We start from the raw sequence: 11,947 nt of genomic DNA, 5'->3' as shown, positions 1-11,947 counted from the left end.
GGGTGGTGTCCAGGCCTCCCCACAACAACTTCCCCCTTCCTGCATTCCCAGTGGACACACTGCCGTCAGCCCTGCTCTGCAGGAGCTGGGCCCCCGTCCCTGTGCCTCTGTCTCCTCCAGGGCAGGAAAGGAAACCCAACTCCCGGTGCATGGAGAACCCCACGTCCCAGGTCAGGCCTTGGCTGGGACTCAGCCTCTCACCAGCCCCACGAGGGGCTCCAGCACCCCCCACTCCTCTGGCCCCATGGGATGCAGGGCCTCTAGGGAAGAGTCAAGGGGACCATAAACTCACCGAGTGCCTCATGGTCTTGGGGTGTGACATGGGTACCACATGCTCCTGGTGGTCTTGGAGCCCCTGGACCCTTGTGCCATTTGGGCTGTGGAATCCCGAGAAGCCCCCAGCCCACCATGAAATCAGAGCCTGTTCCCAAGATGTGGAGCTGTCAGCTGGAATTGCTGGGCAGCTGCAGAGGCCCATGAACACCAGGCCTCCCACCCTCCCACCCTCCCACCTGGTGACCTCACCATGTGGCCTTGGCTCTGGGGAAGAGGGGTGGGAACATCCCCTGGAGCCTGGCTGGAGGTGCTCCTGGAGGCCTCCTGGGCCAGGGTGCTAGGAGGGCAAGGCTGACTTTGAGGCCATGACAGAGGGCGGGAAGAACTGGGTGGGTGCTGGGTTTCGTGGTCGTCTCCTGGAAGTGGGGTCGGGCCGGGGGACATGGGAAGGGGAGATGCTGCCATCTGGGCTTCATCGACCCATCTGTGGGCACCAAGGGCAGCTGGAGCCTGGCCAGCAGGAGGGCAGGAGGACTCTCAGGGAGGGGACAGTCAGCTGCACAGAATCGGAGCCAGAGGGTGTGGCTCCAGGACACAGAGGGCAGCCACGGGGGGATAAGATGCCCTCTGTTGATGGGGATAAAAGGTGCCTCACTCGGGGCCTGGGGGTACCTGTGTAGCCCTGGGGGTATCCGTTCAGACCTGGGCTTCTGTGGGGCCCTCAGCAGAGACATTCTAAAGGCTCCAGACAAGTTGGTGACACAGGAAGGTGCCTTCACTGAAAGTGGAGATCACCTGGCCAGGGTGGCTGGGAAAAGTCAGCCTGAGACGGGACGGGTGCCGCCCAGGGTGGGTGGCCGGGCCCTGACAGGAGTCCCTCAGGGAGTGACCACATCACCCTGCTGGGGTTTAGGGAGCCTGGCCTGAGACCTGCCTGGTGCACCCAGGGCCCATCCCACCCGACATTCCCAAGCCCTCGCAGGGTCTGACCTCCCGGCGTCCACCTGCCTCTCCCTGCACCCCAGCCACCCACCCTGCTTGTTCCCCAATTTCTGCCATCCTGTCCAACCCAGAGACTGTGAATGTTTCCCCAGCCACCCTGGCCCTTCTTTGATCCTTGTCCTGTCAGAACCCCCGAGTGAGACTCCCCAGATCTGTTCACATGCCTGCCTTGTCTGCTTTCTCACTGGGCTGCCGACGGCTGCTGGGGAGATGCCAAGGGTGACGTGGGTGACCAAGGACCCCACAGATGGCCAGGATGGCTTCCCTGCCCCACCTGCAGCGTCACCTGGCTCTTGGAGCCCTTGGCTGTCAGCCCTCAGCCTCCTCCCAGACACTGCAGCAGCTGGGATTGGGGTGCCTGACTGTCCTCCCCCACTGTCCTGCCTGCCTCAAGTCGGTCTCCCCCATCACTTTCTGCCCACCGTGCTGTCCAAGCCAACTGGAAGCAGAGTCTCTGGAAAGCCATGCAGAGCCTTGGGGACTGGCTGGCTCCCTCTGCTGGGACTCTGCTGACCAGTCCCAGGTGAGTTGGTGTTTTTGGCCCCACCCCCTCTGTCATCCTCATCAGACCATCGGCTACTTTGGGGTGCATTTCAGAAATGGCACAGCCCATAAGCTCACTCCCACCCCACCTCCCCTGGGATCCTCTGTTTCTCCATCCTATGACCCCCGAGGGATCAGCTCCAGGCTGGGCTCCTACCTGGCCCCAGATTCCTTCCCAGCACCAGATCCAGGGCCTTTAGCCACAAGCTCTGCTGCCTCCCTGGTCTCACCGTGAGATGCCCAGAACATGGCCCTGACCATCTTCTCCCCCATTCCCCCAGGGTCACAGCCATCATTCTCCCCATGCCCTTCCCCATGGGGAATGCGGGAGAAGACGGGCAGGTGGGCCCTCAGAGACCTGCCGGACAAATGCCCCCAGGCTGGGCCAGGCATCCCCTCACCCTGTGGCCACAACCCTTGGATCTCAGAAAGTGGACAGGGCCAGACCCTCAGGCTGCCCCCCTCCTCTTGTGCTAACTTGGAGACAGAACTGCTGAGAGCCCAGGGGCCTGACCTAGCCCTCTCTCCATTCCCACCCACTCCCTAGATGAGCCATGCTCCCTAGATGGGCCACGCACCTCTGGCCTAACAACGACCATGGGCTGGACCTGCAGGGGCGCCAGGGAGGAGTTCTGGCCCTGAAAAGGAGGTTGGCTGGAGCCAGGTAGACACATCTTGCCTCAGAAAGGCCTTTCTAAGGGCAAAACCCATCCCTGAGCTGAGACTGGTGCTTTAGGGGGTGAGGACTCACTGCAGAATCCCAAGGCAATCAGTGCTTTTGTAGATGCCAGCATACTCAGGCCCCATGTCCGCTGGCAGCCCAGCTCGGCATCCCTGCAACTCAGAGAGAGCCAGGGTGAGGGGTCCAAGGTAAAGGGTGCATGTGTTGCTTCTCTGGCCAGATCCGGCTGCCCTACTCATGTGTGCAGCCAGTTCCTTATCACTCTCACCCCTGGGTCCCAGGGCCAGCATCAGAGCATCTATGGGTGCTCCCTAATTTCAGCCCTCCCCACCCAGCATGGTGGAGTGGAGAGGCAAAAAGTTGAGGGTTGAAGGCAGAGGACAGAGGGCAGTGGGTGGTTAACACCTGAGCCACAGCTGAGCCTTCCTCTACCCAGGACCCTCTGCTGGCTCTCCATCTCCTCTGAGTGACAGCTAGAGCCTTGCAACGGCCTCAGGTCATTGAACCTGGGCCTTCTTCTTCCCCTGAGCTGTCTGCCGCTCTCCCCTGCTCACACCAGACCAGACCAGATGCAGACTTCCCCTCTGGGCCTCAAGCATGCCAATCACGCTCCTGCCTCAGGGCCTTTGCAATTTTCTGTGGTTCTCTCAGAAAGCCAGACATAGAGGAGGGAAGATGGGCTTCAGAAACAGACAGATCTGGGTTCAAATCCAAGCTCTACATTGTCTGGGTAAAATAATTGATCACCATGAGCTCCAGTTTCTTCATGTACAAAATAAGGATAGTAACACCTGTGTTGAGCTATCTTGAGCATTAACCAAGAAAACACGTACAAGGTGCTCACAGCAGGCCTGGCATGTGGGAGGGACTGGTAATGTGCCTCCTTTGCTAAGAGATCGTTAATTGGATGCATGGTTTAAATTAGTTCCATGTAAATATAATAAGCTTCTCTCATCAAACCAAATTTTTGTTGAGTTGCTTCTGGTGAATCTAGTGTCAGAGCCTGTCTTGTGAGTGCTTCTAAAGGAAACACTAGAAGCTGCTTGTGTAATATCATGAGATAAACACTAGAGGCCGCCAGAACAGATGACATGATTGCGTTTTTGATCTCTACATTCTGTTCTTTCTTGTACAGAAACTATTTTTTTTATTTATTAGAGACAGGGTCTCGCTCCATTGCCCAGGCTGGAGTGTAGTGGCTTGATCATGGCTCCTTGAGCTCAGTCACTGCAGCCTTGAGCTTTTAGGCTCAAGCCATCCTCCTGCCTCAGCCTTCTGAGTAGCTGGGACTACAGACATGCACCACCACACCCAGCTAATTTTTTATTTTTTAATTTTTTGTAGAGGCAGGATATTGTCAGCAAACTTCATTTAATAGGCAGTCAAGTTCCCCAATTAGGAAAACTAGGATTTTTTTTTTTTTTTTTTGTAAAGCAGTATCTGCCACACGCCAAAGTAAATTCCTGATGGATAGCAGCATTAAGTATAAAAAATACAACCATAAAATAGATGAAAATAAAGCAAATAGTTGTCTGATTTGGGGATGGAGGAGAACTTTTGAAACATAAAACACTAGGAAAAAAAGATTTCCCTACATAGAAAGAAATTTCTGTGCATAAAAATATAGACACAACTAAAAGAAAGTGATACACCCTGGGACAAATTTTGCAACATGTGTGAGTGACACAACGAAAAGTTAATATACTTGGCATAAAACAAGTTCATATAAGTAAGGTGGGAAAGATGAGTAGCTAATTAGAATGAGCAGATAATTTCTAAAAAGGAAATAACAGTGGCCTATAAAAATATGCAATGATAATTACTAAGTACAAATAAATACTATAATGAGACTTCATAATTGGCCTACCCAATTGACAAAGAGATTTTAAAAATAATAACTAATATTGGCGAAGGCACTGTGAAGTGAATACAAATGAGGACAATTTTTCTGGAGAGTAATTTAAAAAATAATTTCAACTTTTCTTTTGGATTCAGGGGATATGTGTGTAGGTTTGTTACCTGGGTATATATGCTGAGGTTTGTGGTACAATTGATCTCATCATCCAGGTAGTAAGCATAGTAACCAATAGTTAGTTTTTCTACCCTTGCCCCCCTCCTTCCCTTCCCCCTCTCATAGTCCCCAGTGTCTATTGTTGCCATATTTACGTCCATGTGAATCCACTGTTTAGCTCCCACTTGTAAGTGAGAACACATGGTATTTAGCTTTCTGTTCTTGCGTTAATTCACTTAGGATAATGGCCTCCAGCTGCATCTATGTTGCTGCAAATGACATGATTTTTTTTTTATGGCCAGGTAGTATTCCATGGTGTATGTGTGCCACATTTTCTTTATATAGTCCACTGCTGATGGGCATTTAGGCTGATTCTATGTCTTTGCTATTGTGAATAGTGCTGCAATGAACATATAAGCGGATGTGTGTTTTTTTGGTAGAACGATTTATTTTCTTTTGGATGTATACCCAATGATATGATTTGGATCTGTGTTCCTGCCCAAATCTCATGTTCAGTTGTAATTCCCAACGTTGGAGGTGGGTCCTGGTGGGAGGTAATTGGATCACAGGGGTGATTTCTGATGAATGGTTTAGCACCAGCCCCCTTGGTTGTGAGAGTGAGTGAGTTCTTGTGAGATCTGGTCATTTAAATGTGTGTAGCATCTCCCCACTCTCTCTCTTCCTCCTGCTCTGGCCATGTAAAGTGCCAGCTACCCTTTGCCTGCTGCCATGATTGTAAGTTTTCTGAGGCCTCCCCAGAATCTGAGAAGATGCCTGCATCATGCTTCCTGTATAGCTTATGAAACTGTGATCCAATTAATCCTCTTTTCTTTCTAAATTACCCAGTCTCAGGCATTTCTTCATAGCAGTTCAAGAACAGACTAATACACCCAGTAATGGGATTGCTGGGTTGAATGGTAGTTCCATTTGAAGTTCTTTGAGAAATCTCTAAACTGCATTCCACAGTGGCTGAACTAATTTACATTCCCACCAACAGTGTATAAGCGGTCCCTTTTCTCTACACCCTCACCAACATCTGTTGTTTTTTGACTTTTTAATAATTGCCATTCTGACTGGTGTGAGATGGTATCTTACTGTGGTTTTGATTTGCATTTCTCTGATGATTAATGAAGTGGAGCATTTTTTCACGTTTGTTGGCCACTTGCATGTCTTCTTTTGAGAAGTGTCTGTTCATGTCTTTTGCCCACTTTTTAATGGGGTCATTTGTTTTTTCCTTGTTGAATTGTTTAAGTTTTTCATAGATTCTGGATATTAGATCTTTGTTGGATGCATAGTTTGTGGATATTTTCTTCCATTCTATAGGTTATCTGTTTACTCTATTGATAGTTTCTTTTGCTGTGCTGAAGCTCTTTCATTTAAATAGATCCCACTTGTCAATTTTTGTTTTTGTTGCATTTCTTTTTGAGAACTTAGTAATACGTTTTTTCCCAAGACTAGTGTTCAGAATCATGTTTCCTAGTTTTTCTTCTAGGATTCTTATAGCTTGAGGCCTTACATTTAAATCTTTAATCCATCTTGAGTTAATTTTTCTATATGGTGAAATATAGAGCTTGTTTAATTCTTCTGCATATGGCTAGCCAGTTATCCCACCACAATTTATTGAATAGGGAGTCTTTTCCCCAACGCTTATTTTTGTTAACTTTGTCAAAGATCAGATGGCTGTAGGTGAGCAGCTTTATTTCTGGATTCTCTATTCTGTTCCATTGTATATGTCTGTTTTTGTACCAGTACCATGCTGTTTTGGTTACCGTAGACTTACAGTATAGTTTGAAATTGGGTAATGTGATACCTTCCACTTTGTTCTTTCTGCTTAGGATTGCATTGGCTCTCTGGGATCTTTTCTGGTTCCATATGAAATTTAGAATAGTTTTTTCAAATTCTGTTAAAAATGATGTTGGTAATTTGATAGTGTTGATTCTGTAGCTGTGTTGCAACAGATACTGTATACTTACATCATTTTATATATATCTTGATATATCCCTGTCATAAACTCTTAGAATATAAATTATTGGATCAATTAGTTTTTGCATTGGTAATTTTGATGGATATTGCCATAAAGGTTGTACCAATTTACACTCCCATCAGCAATGTGTGAGACTATCTCTCTCTTCATTCCTTATTACACAATGTGTTATCAAAAGATATGACCTTGCAAATCTGGTAACAGGTAGGATTTTGGAATAGTTTTAATCTGCTTTTCTGTTATTGTGACTGCAACTAAGCAATATTTCATATGCTCAAATGCTATTCATATTCCTTCTTCCATGAATTATCTTTTCATCTCCATTGTCAGTTTTTCTACTGGGTTGCTGGTCTTTCTCTTTGATTGATGGAAATCCTTTGTTAAATAGAAAATGAAAGCAAGCTTTGTCTATGAATTACTTGTATTGTTCCCAGGTTTTCATTTGCCTTTGACACTGTATTCAAATAATAATAATAATATAATGTTTACATTATAAATTTCATACTTACACACTGCAAATTTCTAAAAAATACAAAAAAGAGAAGAAAATAAAAATCATTTATCATGCCACAATAACTACATTTACTGCTAATATTTTAGTTTTCCTTTTAGTGTTTTTTCAAAGATCTGCATGTAAATATTTATATTAATGTAGATAAGTATCCATAAGGATATATACATATATAAATATATAATAACATATATTAGTTACAAATTTCAAAATTCATGTTCTAAGATATGTTAAAATATATAACTTTATTTTTCTCTGAGACTGCTTAAACTTATTTCAAACCCTCATTCCACCTTATGGGGGAAAAAAATAAATGTCAGTTCTATGTAAACACAGAAATCATTCAGGATTTCTCCCTCCCAACCTTCATCTGGAGGTGGTGTCTGAGCTTTGAGGGGTGTTATGTTTGAATGCAATGGAAATTTCATAGCCTTCAAGAGGCTGGCAACAGGTTCATGGTGGGCATTTGCTGAAATATACATGGTACTCTCTTACTCTTGGCCCTATCATCCCTCTCATGGCATCAACTAAGATATTAGAGTTCTCTCTGATCTTTAGTCCACAAATTCTACATCCTCTCATTACCCCATCCAGGAGGCTAGATGGACCTGGTCATCTGACCACCCACTCTCCTGCATTGCAAAAGTCTACTTTGAATTGTATAAGCTAAGCATTGACCTAAGTCATTCTCTCTGCATTTCTACAGTAATAACCCTACCCTGGGGGCAGTAAATATAAAAAGTCCCCACTGCTTCCCAATTTGTGTGGAAAGACCAACAGTGAAAGAAACTGCAGAAGAAAAATAACACCACCATAATGAGGACTTCAAGTCCTCATCATGACATGTACATTTACACAATTGAAATCATAGTGTATAATTTGAGTTGCACACTGAATGTTGTACTTAATCTAAGTAAATGCTCATGAGTCTATGAATTGTTAAATGTAAAAGTTTGATAATTTATATTTTCAAGTTGTTCAAACAGCCAAGTGTTCAATATGTATACATTTATATTTACTCATTTAATTGAAACAGCTCTATGAAACTGGCACTATTATTATCCTAATTTCTGTTTTATAGATGAAGAAATTCAGGTACAGAGGGGTTAAGTAATTATGGGAGCAGCAAGGGGGTGGGTGAGAGGCAGGAGAACTGAATGGTGAGACATTGGAAGATGAGGAAGACTTTCTACTCTTTCGTACCTTTTATCCTGGGAATGCTTGACCTCTTATTAAAATAAATAAATATGTAAAAGGACGTGTCGGCCGGGTGCGGTGGCTCACGCCTGTAATCCTAGCACTTTGGGAGGCCGAGGTGGGCAGATCACTTGAGGTCAGGAGATCCAGACCAGCCTGTCCAACATGGCGAAACCCTGTCTCCACTAAAAACACAACAATTAGCTGGGCTTGTTGGTGCGTGCCAGTAATCCCAGCTACTTGGGAGGCTAAGGCAGGAGAATTGTTTGAGCCCAGGAGGCGGAGGTTGCCATGAGCCAAGATCAAGCTACTGCGCTCCAGCCTGGGCAACAGAGTGAGACTCCACCTCAAAAAAAAAAAAAAAAGGACATGTCTGCCATAGACATTGCTGTATTATGCTCACTCAGAGGTGCCCATCTGTGGATGTGGTATGGTGGAAGAAACAGTGGACCAGGAGGGAGAACATCTGGGCCATGGGTCCAATCTACCATGGATGTGTCATCTCTGGGCCTTGGTATCATCTTCTGTAAAACACAAGTGCTTGGCAGTGACAGTCATGATAGGATTAGATTATATCAGTGTTTCCTAATGTAACCCGAGTTACCTGAGAAAGTTTAAAATATATAGCTTCTCAAGCTCTCATAAGCACACATTCTGATTTATCATAAGGACTGGGATACAGTTTTGGAATCTGTATTTTTCAAAAGGCCCCCTTTTAGGCAATTCTGATATAAAACCCTGGACCAGATGATGTTTCAGGGGTTCCTCCCAGCTCTAAAATTCCTTATCCTGTGAAGTATTGAGTATCATATCAGATCCAAGTAACTCATTCATCATTTATCCTCCCGACCCCCACCCTGTCCTTAGTCCTTCTAGCCCTTCTTAGAGGCTGTCTTACTTCTAGCCCATCTTAAAAAGAAATGGAAATGAAAAGGGAAGGACTAGATCCCTTGATCCAGATCCTTACTCCCATCCCTCCTTCCATTCCCACCCCACCCCTATCTTCTGTCCTCTACCCCTACTAGATGTTGTATTCCAGCTCCAGGGCTGCCATGGGCACTCCAAGAGGAGAACAAGGTACCAAAGCCCAAGAAAGAGACAGAAATTTTGACCCATCTCAAAATTTACACATGGACCCGAACCAGCTGTAGATTTTAGACTCCTTGCAAAGGCATTTTATTCCTTGAGATGACACTCTGGGTATTTTGTATTCTAATTTCTCCTTCTGCCAGATGGTCTATAAGGTTGGAGCTCTTTTAAAAAAAGTGCGTTACATTCCCATTTTAATGTAGCATTTTGGATATTTACTGATCTCCTTCCTGCTTTCTTCTTTCTTTTCTTCTTTCCTTCCTTCCTCCCCTTCTCTTCTTCCTCCTCCTGCATCTCTTCCTTCCCTGGTCAAGGAAAGGCCTGGGGCTGGAGTGGGGGTGGGTAGAGGGTTCTGATCTCAGTTCTTCCCATCTATTTAGAGAGAAGTGCGAGTATTCAGCTCACCTTGCAGCCGAGACAGACCATGCCTTACCAGCTTCTTGCAGCTTTACGATGAGTCTCTCTCCATTTCACAGGGCAGTTATTACTCATGACTGATGCTCACCGGCCAAGCCTAAATGTGTGGCACACTCCCCATACCACACACAGGCACAAACATTTGCCTGGCTCACATGAACCGGGATGAGGATGCCATTTCCACCTGGGAGGAGCCACGTGACCAGGCGTTCTCAGTAGCCTCCACTGGTGTCAGGGGGAACAGGGCATTCGGCTGTTGCCGGTCTGCCTTTCCAGGACTAGCACCCATGCAAGATGGGTCCATCACCAACCTGTAAGATGTGGGAGGCGAGCCCCTCATTCCAGAGCCAGAGGCTGTGGCCGGCTTCCCCTTCCCATCTCCAACCTGGGCTAATGACAGCTGGCAGATGCTTGGCCATGATGACAGGTCTTTTCGAAGATGTATTTTTACCCTCTGGATAAACAGCAGTTGGCAGGAGTGGGGCGTTTTTATGAGTTGAGGTACTCAGGACTGGAAAATAAACAGCCAGTTAATGAGCCAGTCTTATGGAAACTTGCACAAATAATAACAAAGAAAACATCCCGTCCCTCATGCCTGGGTGAGGGGATATAAAAGCTGCCATCCAGCTAGCTGGCCACGGTCAGTCGTGGGGAACTCCGGCTGCGTTACTGACCTGTGAGCTGACGGGCCCGGACCATGGGGTGCTGCCCGGGGGACTGCTTCACCTGCTGCACCCAGGAGCAAAACTGCTGTGAAGAGTGCTGCTGTCAGCCGGCCTGCTGTGGCTGCTGTGGCTCCTGCTGTGGCTGCGGGGGCTCTGGCTGTGGGGGCTCTGGCTGCGGGGGCAGCTGCTGCGGATCGTCTTGCTGTGGAGGCTGTGGAGGCTGTGGAGGCTGCGGAGACTGCGGGGGTGGCTGCTGTGGATCCAGTTGCTGTGGGTCCAGTTGCTGCGGCTCCGGGTGCTGTGGGCCTGTGTGCTGCCAGCCCACACCTATATGCGACACAAAATGAAGACCTTTCCCTCCACCACCGAAAGCCTCCATCTGCTCTAGGGGGACAGCCCCTCGTGTCCAGAACCTTCCATACCCCCAAGACAGTGTCTTGTCTTTCTGTAATTTGTAGAGGAGGGCTTGTTCTCCAATGCCTGCTCTGGTATTTCAAGGCACTGAGAACAAGAGCCATACTCTGATGAAACATTAAAACTCAGTCACAACAAAGTGATCCCAAGCTCAAGGGTGAATCCCCAATACTTTATTTATTCACATGAAGTTCAATGTCTTGTAATATAAGACATCCTCTTCTTCAAGGTGTCTTTGGGACTGATCCTCCGCCCTGGCTTTCTGCTGCTTTGAGATGCAAAAAAAAGTCCACCTTCTTTGTGAGCCTCTTAATAAATTTGAGCATGCTGGCATAACCTAATTAGTTCTCTTGCCTCTTCTTGACCTCCCTGCTGAGGACTGGGTTAGAAAAATTCACTCTGGCATCTGCCTTAGGGTTTTTGAATTGTGGTTTGTGGATCACCTGCATCGGAATCACCTGGGAGCTTGTTAAAACTGGAGATTCTGAGGCCCTCCCTAAGACATACAGAATCAGAATCCACCAAAGTGTGGCCTGGGAATCTGTGTTTTTAACAAGAACCTTAGATAATTCTTATGCACTGAAGTTTGAGAACCATAGATCTAGATGGAAACTTCCGTGTGCTGCATGAGATTCACTTGAAAAGCTTTTAAAAATATAGATCCTTGGGTTTTATCACTGGAGATTTTACCTGTTAGCTCAAGGGCCTAGAGTCCCTAAGGACCTGCATTTTTAAAAGCTCCTGGGTGAATGCTGATGCTGGCCACATTTAATGGTGATTGAAAGGCATGGCTTTCTTCTGCACTACAGTTCTCCTAGGATGGCTCTGCAGGAGGGCTTCAGGCTTGATCAGAACTTTCTGGCAAAGTCGGAGAGGAGGCTTTGGTAAAACAAGATTGGTTCTGAATGGAAAGGATTTCTAATGGCAAAGCTAGTGAATTCATAGTTTCTGAGGATGTTCTGCACAGTACAGTTCCTTCTTCCAGCCTCATGGTTGGTCCAGTCTCACTTTTCTGTGCTAGGTTGTCTTACCTGGAACCAGCTACGTTTTTTCTGCCTGAGTCCTAAGGAGGAGGGAGTGAGTATACCTCTGCTAGGTAGGGCCCAGTCAAAGCGTGTGGGTCCACCTGGGAGGTTAAAACTCAAAAGGCAGTTGA

At 46.7% G+C, this 11,947-nt stretch overlaps 1 protein-coding gene across 1 annotated transcript; it reads left to right on the top strand.

Annotated features, from left to right (window-relative positions):
- The first annotated feature begins 10,349 nt into the window (after nucleotides 1–10,349).
- LOC129017800 (keratin-associated protein 17-1) lies at nucleotides 10,350–11,132 on the top strand. Its single transcript, XM_054458559.1, has one exon. The coding sequence runs from the start codon at nucleotides 10,410–10,412 to the stop codon at nucleotides 10,722–10,724; it is 315 nt and encodes a 104-aa protein (XP_054314534.1). The 5' UTR covers nucleotides 10,350–10,409; the 3' UTR covers nucleotides 10,725–11,132.
- Nucleotides 11,133–11,947: the final 815 nt, after the last annotated feature.

This window comes from Pongo pygmaeus, chromosome 19 (assembly GCF_028885625.2).
Source record: "Pongo pygmaeus isolate AG05252 chromosome 19, NHGRI_mPonPyg2-v2.0_pri, whole genome shotgun sequence".
Taxonomy (NCBI): domain Eukaryota; kingdom Metazoa; phylum Chordata; class Mammalia; order Primates; family Hominidae; genus Pongo; species Pongo pygmaeus.
The sequence above is the reverse complement of the archived record's forward strand: the minus strand, read 5'-3'. Positions and strand labels throughout refer to the sequence as shown.

Excerpts from the sequence above, each read along its gene's own strand:
- LOC129017800 (XM_054458559.1), top strand. The coding sequence starts at position 10,410 with ATGGGGTGCTGCCCGGGGGACTGCTTCACCTGCTGCACCCAGGAGCAA.